An 11,401-nucleotide genomic window follows, 5' to 3' on the forward strand; every position below is an offset into this window, starting at 1 on the left:
TTGAATATTATGAAACTTAAAAAGGTACTTGAATGAACACAAAAGATTGTGAAGTTTTCTGCCTCAACCTCTACCCCTCCTAGGCAGAGCATTCCCAACCTCCACCAACTTCAGTGAAAAAGCTTTACATCACCAGATGGACTTCAGCAGTTCTATACAGCAACTCATCACCACCTCCTTGTGGGGAGCAACAAATACTGACCGAGGCAGTGACACCCACAACCAGTGAGTAAAAAAATCCACATCCCATAAGTGAATAAAACATTTAGCTGTTTGCACATGCGTGTAGAGAGTATGACTTCGTACAAACCTGTGAAAACAGCCTGTAGGTGACACATTTTATGTCACATATCTAACATATCATTCCTACATGTTTCCAGAGCTTTGAGATTCTTGTGCAAGAAGTTTCGCTTTCCTGGTATAAGTACAGTAGTTAGATCAAGACAACCATGTGTAAGCAGAATGGTTGAGTTGGATAAAGTGTGATTAAACTAGGTGTCCACAAAATGCTAATATTAATGTAGGAAACACAAGTGAGGCACTCTGTCCAGACTGGCTGGCTATCTTCACCTGTACAAACTTTTAAGTTTGGACAGTGGTTTTGCTAACTGAACAAGACACATCCAAAGTAGCACGTTGCACTAAGGCATGTTCTAGCCACAATGTGGGAAATTCCACTGCTTGATAATCAGATCTCTACAATTCAAAAGATATAGTGCAGCTGCCTATTCCTACATTGAGAAATTAGGAAAAGGTTTAGCACAAATTCTGAATATATGCCTGGTATTTGCTTTCAAACAAAAACATTTTTACAAACATTGAATAGATCAGTGATCTTGCACTCCCAGAGGATAGTCGCACTTGGAGAGTAAGAGCACTCAATTCAGACTAAAAATTAGAAACTATAAAATGGAGCACTTTTTAAACCACCCAGTATCTAATTCAGTCATTAAATGATCTCAATCCAGTAATACATTTGTATCTTTATTTTTCCAAACATACAAAAGTATATTTCACATATTTACACAATATTATACCAAGTTTGTCCTGTTATTTACCAATAACACAACCAGGAAGGGAAAAAAAAACTCATGTCTTTTCAAAATAAAAACAGCAGTTTCCTATCATTGAACTGAAGGAACTGTTAACGCTAACTCCAGACTTCCTATTTGATCATTACTCAGTTCTTCACAGTTACTTATGTTTTGGAATTTACAACTTTTGCATATGCAGGTTTGTGCCGATTCATCCCAAAGTACATTATAGTCCTGGGTATTGAGGTTTCCTCTTGCTGCATATTGCAGCTTTTGTACAATCACCAGTGAAATGCTGGTAGTGAAAGGGCACTTTGCAACTTTCTTTAAGATTCATTTTCCTCTTCATCCTCATCTTCATCCTCATCACGGTCCTCGTCATTTCCGTCATCACCTTCTTCATCACCACCTCCTCCTCCTCCTTTCTCCTCCTCGAGCATCTTCAGGTATTCACTTGCTAAGATCTTCTTTGGTAATATATCTGCAACAGTTAATTATTGCCTTGTTAAAGCAGATGTACTTCAAATCATTACTTTCGAATGTGACTGATTAATCATAATTTCTATCAGTATGAGGTAAGAGTCTTGGATAGTAAGGCAAAAGTAATGGGTGATCCATTTTGCACTGCACCAGGTATGCTTTACCAGATTGACTTTAATGAAGAAATAACAATGCCATAAAGACTGAACTGTGAAACAAAATCAACGTGGTTCACCAATAATTTTCATGGAAAGGGAACCTGCTAATCTTAATTGTATGGACAGCCGAGTGAGCACTCCCAACTTTTCAAAAAATTCTTCAGGACAAACATCGTTCACGTTTTGGGTCAGTGACCCTTCCTCAGAGCAGTTCTATGAAATGACCTTCCGACATACATCATAAACCCCTCTGTAGACTATCTAGGTAAGGCAGTATATGTAATTCTGAAGTAGTTCAGCTCAGGAATTGACAATGTGAACTGACCTAGACCAGGAAAGTGAATCATCTTCTGTCCTCAGCTATGACAGCTTATCCCAGGAAGATCAAGTAGCTCAGTTCTATTTTTACTTAAATTTCTCACTTTCCTACCAGAAGCTTTGGAAAAGGTTTTCTTTACTGCTGCTGTTTGAACAGCTTCAGGTAGATGGGGTTATGGATTCATCCCTGAAAACTGGTCTTTGAGACTCCAAGGGCATGTACTTTGGTGTTCCTTAACAGCAAACTTGGCTTCAACTGCTAATCTGTGCAACCTCAAGCAGCAATCTCATTGTTTCCTGAACTCCATCAACTGTGAACTTTTAAGACTTTGTGCTTTACTATAACTTAGTCTCAGATGTGGACAGGATTTGCAAAGGCTCATTTCATCTGCCGCTGTTACCCAGAGATCTCGATTGAATTCATTCTTGTACTTCCTCACACATGCATTATCTGTATTCTAGCTCTATGTAAACTCTCCCCTACACTATGGGGTCTCAAGAACTATATCTGGACATAGCATGCCCTTTTCTCTTCTACCTCTCATAAAACCCCTCTCTAACAAATACGTACCGACTTCTGTCCTTTAGCCAATTTCTTATCCACTTCAAAATTTTGATCCAAATCTTTTTAGGTCTTTTGTGCAGTACACTCCAAATTATACAGGATGAAATTCAGAAGCAGGCCACTCAGCTTAACCCATCCATGCAGGTGATTTGCTCCTCGACTCTCTTCCCACCTCGTTCATCAAAATCTATCATTACAACTCCCTATTCTGTTCCCCCTCACATTTGTACACTATCCCCTTAAATGCATCTATCCTGTTCACCGTCCACATTTTCATCATTCACAGGGTAAAGACATCTCTCCTGAATATCTCGAATTTCTTGGTGACTCTCTAATGTTGATGGCCTCTAGTAATACTCTGTCCCACAAAAGGAACACTCTGTCCCACAAAAGGAACAGCTCTTTCCTCCCTAACAAAACCTTACATCACTTTAAGATCCCCATTAATTAAACAGAAGACGATGGCATAATGATAATGTCACCTGAGCTACTAACCCAGGCTAATTCCTCGATGAGATTGATTTAAATCCCACTCCTGCAGTTTGTGGAATTTAAATTCAATTAAACAATTTGGATTAAAAAGCTCTTTTTATAGTCATCCATAAAAATACCACTGAAGGGAATGCTGGAAAATTCCCACTTGTTTCACATATGTCGTATAGGTTATTTCCCCTAGAGAAGGGGATTGTTGTAAATGGGTCTGGAAGGATCTAAGAGTTAATACCAGACTGAGTCCAATAAACAGCACTCACTGTGATGATGTCACAAGGACTTAGTGGGACAGTAAAGTAAGATTTTGAGGGACGGACCAACCACTGTGTCTTTGCAGAGAGAAGTGAGGAAAGAGAGGACCCTGTGACAGGCAATGAGCGTTACTGAGAGCAGGGGGCAAGGTGAGGACCGTGACAGGCAGTGAGCATTATTTAAAAGACACTGAACTACAGCATACCCAACATGGTGATTTGTGCGAGATCTGACAATTTAATTCAGCAACAATAATCCCAACGAGGCAAGTAGGTCAGTAACCTAGAAGACTTCAAGAAACACTGAGACCGTTAATTGCTGAAGACAGCAAACCACATAAAGATTAGTGGAAACAACAGAATACTTCAGAGAAAGACAGAAAGAATTTCAGACCCGTTATGAGGTGTACTGGAGCTGAAGAAATCTGCGGCTCCGTGAAAGAGGGCAGACTGCATCATAAACTGGAAGGCCACGTTGAACCAGTGAGTGGATGAACGTGGAGACGCATGAGTCAAAACTAAAAAAATCCCGGGTACAAAGGGAGAAACGTTAAATGGTATAGTAATTTGAGTTGAAGGAGCAAGAATTTTAAAAATTTTTAGTTCAGATCAAGTAATGCCATCATGGCATACAGATACTGTGGGACACTTGGTAGAACGAAGTAGAGCCAATAAGCCCAAGAGAGAATTTTGCAAAATCTAGGAAGTGTTGAGGAAATAACAAAACCAGATATTTAAAACAAACAAGTGTTGGGATTTTTATAGTAGTAAGTGATTCTGGTGTAAATTTTATTCAGGATACTCCGCTATAGCTGTGCATCTCCATCTTCTGCAAAGAGCAGAAAAATCCTCCAAAGCAAAGTGAGGAAGAACCATCATTATCGCAAAACAAAAAGACAGGATGCACAATCACAATAGGAAGTAGTGTTAGCATTAAGATTCAATTTCAAAATGAGCCAAATAGAACACAAAATTGGGCATCCTGTGAAAAAATTTGTTGGGCATAAAATACCTTTGAAACTGGAAACCAAGTTCAGAAACTGCATAAGTAAATACACTCTGGCATGGTTAGACGTAAAATAGATGTTATTGCTCTTCAATCAATAAAAAGCAACAGAGACAGTGGAAGAGCTACCAAAAGTCTGTGACAAATATTTAATCCTCTAATGAAATTTTTTTAATGACCAAGAGTTAAACAGATGAATATAGCTTCCAGGGGAATCTACAGATGATTTCATTAACAATTTCTAATCACTAGAGGACAAATACAACTGGTGGCTTAAAGAGACTGGACTATTGACAGACAAGTCTTTGCCTTTTATTTCTATAACTGAACATGGGCATTGCTGATTCAACCATATTGCAGTCCAAAGAAGACCTGTCTCTAGACAAAGTCATCCAAATGATGAATGAAGCAGAAGTCCAGAGGTAACACCAATCTTAAGGGGAGACATTTGGCACATATGATCTTTAGAACCATTCAATTCTGAAGCACCATAATCACAAAATGGGCAAATGATAAGCCAGTGTAACAGTTAGTAAAGACACACAAAATCTTTGCCAATGCTGAGAAGGAGAGTCACCTGGGTAGGGTTGCCCAGCTATTAAAAGTGATGGTTTTATTCAAAAACAAAAAGTCACTTCCAGAAAACATGCTGAAGCTGGACACAGCCATATAAAAACAAATGAAAATTATATATCCAAACAAAAGATAATTGAGGTACAACAGTCTCCAGTACTAAAGCTTTCTTGGGGAAACTGTTAACTCAGATCAAAAAACTTGAAAAGTACACATTTACGTCAATAGCTATCTCACAAATTTCAAGTTGGACGTGGGAACAAGTGTCATAATATTGTCAAATACTGAGCCTTCATTGACAAATCCCTGCTTGCAGCAGACAGAAATTCAGCAACATGGTACAGGAGGCACTGCACTTCATGTTAAACATGTGCTGCAAGCAACACTGCAACACACCAGAATTCAAACAGTAGAAAACTAATAATGTACTTCTTAACCAAGAATTCTCACTTCCGAGCAAAAAGGTATTGAACCTCAATCTCATTCAAAAGTTAAGCAAAAGTTCAAGGAATAGCTAGTTTTACAGGGCTTAGTGAGCTCATGCAGAAGGTAAACAAAAGGTGTAACCCCAAGGTCAGTTACATTGGAATAAGAGATAATGGGAACTGCAGACGCTGGAGAATCTGAGACAACAAAGTGTGGAGCTGGATGCACACAGCAGGCCAAGCAGCATCTCGGGAGCACAAAAGCTCTGAGGCTGCTTGGCCTGCTGTGTTCATCCAGCTCCACACCTTGTGGTCTTACATTGGAATAAGAAATGTGCTTCATGTGGTAAATGAGATAGAGGTGAGTACACTGGTTTTGCAGATATGTTATCCAGTATTATTAAACGCAATACAAACCTGAAGTGCCAATAAGCTTCAAAAATAAAGGCAAATAAAGAAACATACATTAGAGATTAATCCGCAATAACCAAAACAGATATCACATCAAGCAGGAAGCAATCTTCAGGTAACACAATTGAAGAAATGAGCAAGTCTATTTCCCTTTGGACTCAGTTATGGAGGGTAAATGAGAAAATCCAAACTAATTAATGAACTGAAGGAAGGCAAAATCTATCTATTCAGAACAGATTTTGGAAGGGCCTTGAAACCAAACATCCACTGAAACAAGCTGAAAATTTGGTGCATACAATTCAGAGAAATAAGTAATGATTTGAGATTAAAGATTATGCAAAGATAAAAGCGATTGCTATAGCAGGGCTAACATCCTGCATGACAGAAATACAATGGATTAAAAGTTCAGAAGAGTAGTTCAAACCACCGGGAAGACAGCTCAAAGCAATTACTTTTTGCACAGAAAATTATTGCAAATCTGAAAACAAATTATTTAGGGATACATGTGAAACCTACAGCTGTCTGAATGTGTAAAGTCAAGGTTGGGGCAGATGCTATATACGGAACTGCAAGGGTCTGAAAAGGTTACCACTCGATTGAGCACAATAAGCACGACACATTGTGAAAGAGTAAAGTAGGCTTTTGAGGGAGACAGATCCAACGTCAGGCTTTTGGAATAATGTACAGCCTACTCTTACAACCTATAAACAGTTACACAGCTGCAACAAAATACATTTGTTTGCTCTACAATATTCTTCTAAATAGGCCAGAAGATGTCTACTGTTGTTTGATTAAAGCTACATAAGCCTCTAAAGAACTCTCCATATTTGGACAATACAGATGGCAGTGTACACAACACGAATGTGCCATCCTTTCCTAGTCTGGCCTACATTCAACTGCAAATGCAATGCACAACAATGCAATTAACTCAAAGTACACTCTAAAACAGCTTAACAATGCACTCAATTTGAGTGCAATTACAGGTGAGCAGCAAACGTTGACCTTGCCATTAACATCCACATCCCATACGACAAAATGGAGGGAAAAAAAATCCTCAAATCTTAATTTTCGAAGAGGCCCAGCCTGTCAATCCTTTCCTGATGTGCAACACACACGTGTTTCTAGAATAAGTCTCTTCTCTGCACTTCTTCTTTATTCTTTTACAATGTGGCAATAAGATTACTCCAATATTGTCTGGCATAACTTCAAACATCTAACCCCCTAGAAATAAAGCTAGTGCCCATTTTTAAATAAATTACCTTGCAAACCAATTCTACAACTTCTTGCAATTTGTGTATTTACTGAGATTTCTTTGTTCCTCCCACTTAGATGTGCACCTTCCAAAAACTGTGACCTTCCTTTCTTTCTACCAAAAATGTGCTATGGCAGATTTATCTGTTTTGAACTTCATTTGTCAAATCATTCTGTATGTTTATTTACGTTCTTTTATGGTTTGTCAAAAGTAGTGTAAAAAGTAAAGGAGCAGCAAATTACTGCGGATTCTGGAACTTGTACTGAGAACAAAAAATCCTGGAAATCACAGCGGGTCAGGCAGCATCCATGGAGAGAAAGCAAGTTTATGGTACATGTCAGTTTAAATGAAGAATCATCTAGACACGAAAAGTTATCTTGCTCTCTCCCCCCAAGGATGCTGCCTGATCCACTGTGATTGCCTGCATTTTTGTTTTCAGTTTATTTGTATTTCAAACATTCTCTATTTGAAGCCAATCACTGTTCTCAATGGTCTTTCCTTCACCTAAATGTCTCAGTGAAAAGGCGCATTTTCGTAATAGTTATTGAGATATACACACCAGCTAGAAACTGGAATGTTTCAGAGTTCTCCACACAGTCAGCCAGGTGATTGTATGTTAGCTCCTTCTTTTCCGAACTGCTGTTTTTGTATGCACATGTGGCTAGATGCTGCACAAATAATTCCTGAAATATAACAACAAGGAGTTCAATAGAAGCGAACTAGTTCTGATGCAGGAGATCTGAAATATAAACAGAAAGTGCTGGAGAAATTCAGCTAATCTGGCAGCAAACGTGGAGAGAAAAACAGTTATGTTTCGAGTCTAATGACACTGCAGAAGGTGGCTATTCAGCCCACTATGCCTCCATCAGCTTGCTAAATGAACATTATTACTTATTTCCAGTCACTAGTCTCTAAACATTAACTGTTTCTTTCGCTCCATAGATGTTGCCAAGACCTGTTGAGTTTCTCCAGCACAATGACTTTATACCAAACAATTTCATGTGTACAGCACCATTAAAAAGGATCCGTCTTGACCCAAGCCCTCCATTCCCTCCCCATCACACTCTCTCCCCATACCATTTCCATGCCTACGGCCACACCACACCTCCTACACCTCACCTCCTCTTCTCACCCATCCCAACTCCTCCTTCCCTGCTGTCTTCCTCCCTCTGCCCCTCTGCCTCCACCTCCTAATCCCTCCACCCCATGTCCATTTCTCTCCCATTCCTCGCCTCTCCTCCTCTCCCTTTCTCACACCCCATCCCTTCCCCTTCTCCCTCCCCCATACCCATCTCCCTCCCCCCTCCCCCTATCCGATCACCCTCCCTCCCCTCTTCCCCCCTCCGCCCCATCCCTTCCCCCACCCTCTTCCCCCCTCCGCCCCATCCCTTCCCCCACCCTCTTCCCCCCTCCGCCCCATCCCTTCCCCCACCCTCTTCCCCCCTCCGCCCCATCCCTTCCCCCACCCTCTTCCCCCCTCCGCCCCATCCCTTCCCCCACCCTCTTCCCCCCTCCGCCCCATCCCTTCCCCAACCCTCTTCCCCCCTCCGCCCCATCCCTTCCCCAACCCTCTTCCCCCCTCCGCCCCATCCCTTCCCCAACCCTCTTCCCCCCTCCGCCCCATCTCTTCCCCCCTCCGCCCCATCTCTTCCCCCCTCCGCCCCATCCCTTCCCCCCTCCACCCATCCCTTCCCCCACCCTCTTCCCCCCTCCACCCATCCCTTCCCCGCTCCACCCATCCCTTCCCCCACCCTCTTCCCCCCTCCACCCATCCCTTCCCCCTCCCTCTTCCCCCCTCCACCCATCCCTTCCCCCTCTCCCCCAATCCCGTCCCCCTGCCCCCTTCCCCCCATCCCTTCCCCCTCCCCTCCCCATCCTTCCCCTCCCCATCCCCTTCCCCCTCCCCTCCCCATCCCTTCCCCTTCCCCCTCCCATCCCTTCCCCTTCCCCCTCCCATCCCTTCCCCTTCCCCCTCCCCATCCCTTCCCCCTCCCCCTCCCCATCCCTTCCCCTTCCCCCTCCCCCTCCCTTCCCCTTCCCCCTCCCCCTCCCTTCCCCTTCCCCTTCCCCCTCCCTTCCCCTTCCCCTTCCCCCTCCCCTCCCCATCCCCTCCCCCCTCCCCTCCCCATCCCTTCCCTTCCCCCTCCCCATCCCTTCCCCCTCCCCTCCCCATCCCTTCCCCTTCCCCCTCCCTTCCCTTCCCCCTCCCTTCCCCTTCCCCACCCCATCCCCTTCCCCCCTCCCCTCCCATCCCCTTCCCCTCCCCTCCCCATCCCCTTCCCCCTCCCCTCCCCATCCCCTTCCCCCTCCCCATCCCCTTCCCCCTCCCCCTCCCCATCCCCTTCCCTTCCCCCTCCCCCTCCCCATCCCCTTCCTTCCCCCTCCCATCCCCTTCCCCCTCCCCATCCCCTTCCCCCTCCCCTCCCCATCCCTTCCCCTTCCCCCTCCCTTCCCCTTCCCCTCCCCTTCCCCCTCCCTTCCCCTTCCCCTCCCTTCCCCTTCCCCTCCCCTCCCTTCCCCTCCCCTCCCCATCCCTTCCCCCTCCCCCCTCCCCATCCTTCCCCCTCCCCCCTCCCCATCCCTTCCCCCTCCCCCTCCCCACCCCTCCCCATCCCTTCCCCCTCCCCCCTCCCCACCCATCCCTTCCCCATCCCTTCCCCTTCCTTCCCCTTCCCCTTCCTTCCCCTCCCCTCCCCCTCCCTTCCCCCTCCCCCTCCTCCCCCCCCCTCCCCCTCCCCACCCCTTCCCCCTCCCTCCCCCTCCCCTTCCCCCTCCCCACCCCTTCCCCCTCCCCACCCCCACCCCTTCCCCCTCCCCACCCCTTCCCCTCCCCACCCCCACCCCTTCCCCTCCCCACCCCTTCCCCCTCCCCACCCCCACCCTTCCCCCCTCCCCTCCCCACTCCCCCACCCCTTCCCCCTCCCCCTCCCCTTCCCCGTCCCCTCCCCACCCCTTCCCCCTCCCCACCCCTTCCCCTCCCCTCCCCCTCCCCACCCCTTCCCCCTCCCCCTCATCCCCTTCCCCTCCCCACCCCCACCCCTTCCCCCTCCCCACCCCACCCCCTCCCTCCCCACCCCCACCCTTCCCCCTCCCCACCCCACCCCCTCCCACCCCCACCCCACCCCACCCCCTCCCCCTCCCCACCCCACCTCCTCCCCCTCCCCACCCCCACCTCCTCCCCCACCCTTCCCCCTCCCCTCACCCCCACCCCTTCCCCCTCCCCACCCCCACCCCCTCCCCCACCCCTTCCCCCTCCCCTCATCCCCTCCCCCACCCTCCCCTTTCCCCTTCCCCATCCCTTCCCCCTCCCTTCCCCTTCCCCTCCCATCCCTTCCCCCTCCCTTCCCCTTCCCCTCCCCATCCCTTCCCCTTCCCCTCCCCATCCCTTCCCCTTCCCCTCCCCACTCCCTTTCCCCCTCCCCACCCCTTCCCCTCCCCTCATCCCCTTCCCCTCCCCCCCACCCTTCACCCCTTCCCCCTCCCCCTCCCCCCCCCACACCTTCCCCTCCCCCTCCCCTCCCCTCCCCCCCCCCACACCTTCCCCCTCCCCTCTCCCCCCTCCCCCTCCCTCCCCCTCCCCCCCCCTCCCCCTCCCCCCCCCTCCCCCCCTTCCCCCTCCCCCTCCCCACCCCTTCCCTCCCCCTCCCCACCCCTTCCCCTCCCCCTCCCCACCCCTTCCCCCTCCCCTCCCCCACCCCTTCCCCCTCCCCCACCCCTTCCACCTCCCCTCACCTTCCCCCTCCCCTCCCCCACCCCTTCCACCTCCCCTCACCTCCCCTCCCCCTCCCCCACCCATTCCCCCTCCCCCACCCCTTCCCCCACCCCTCCCCCCTCCCCCTCCCCCACACCTTCCCCTCCCCCTCCCTCCCACCCCTTCCCCTCCCCCACCCCTTCCCCCTCCCCCCTCCCCCTCCCCCACACCTTCCCCCTCCCCCTCCCCCACACCTTCCCCTCCCCCTCCCCCACCCCTTCCCCCTCCCCTCCCCCACCCCTTCCCCCTCCCCCACCCCTTCCCCCTCCCCCACCCCTTCCCCCACCCTTCCCCCACCCCTTCCCCCTCCCCTTTCCCCCACCCCTTCCCCCTCCCCCACCCCTTCCCCCCTCCCCCACCCCTTCCACCTCCCCATCATCCCCTTCCCCTCCCCCACCCCTTCCCCCTCCCCTCATCCCCTTCCCTCCCACCCCTTCCCCCTCCCCTCATCCCCTTCCCCTCCCCACCCCACCCCTTCCCCCTCCCCTCATCCCTTCCCCTCCCCACCCCCTCCCCTTCCCCCTCCCTCATCCCCTTCCCCTCCCCACCCCCACCCCTTCCCCTCCCCTCACCCCTTCCCCTCCCCACCCCCACCCTTCCCCCTCCCCTCATCCCCTTCCCCTCCCCACCTCCCACCCTTTCCCCCACCCCTCATCCCCTTCCCCTCCCCACCCCCACCCTTCCC

General features: G+C 48.8%; 1 protein-coding gene across 1 annotated transcript; it reads right to left on the minus strand.

The window, feature by feature from the left end:
* Nucleotides 1–968: 968 nt before the first annotated feature.
* chrac1 (chromatin accessibility complex subunit 1) lies at nucleotides 969–8,051 on the minus strand. Its single transcript, XM_048529287.1, has 3 exons — nucleotides 8,043–8,051; nucleotides 7,525–7,684; nucleotides 969–1,515 (listed from the first exon to the last, which is right to left on the minus strand). Exons 1-3 carry the CDS (start codon nucleotides 8,049–8,051, stop codon nucleotides 1,361–1,363), a joined length of 324 nt encoding a protein of 107 aa, XP_048385244.1. The 3' UTR covers nucleotides 969–1,360.
* Between the last annotated feature and the right edge of the window lie 3,350 nt (nucleotides 8,052–11,401).

The sequence above is a fragment of the Stegostoma tigrinum genome, chromosome 5 (genome assembly GCF_030684315.1).
Source record: "Stegostoma tigrinum isolate sSteTig4 chromosome 5, sSteTig4.hap1, whole genome shotgun sequence".
Classification (NCBI taxonomy): domain Eukaryota; kingdom Metazoa; phylum Chordata; class Chondrichthyes; order Orectolobiformes; family Stegostomatidae; genus Stegostoma; species Stegostoma tigrinum.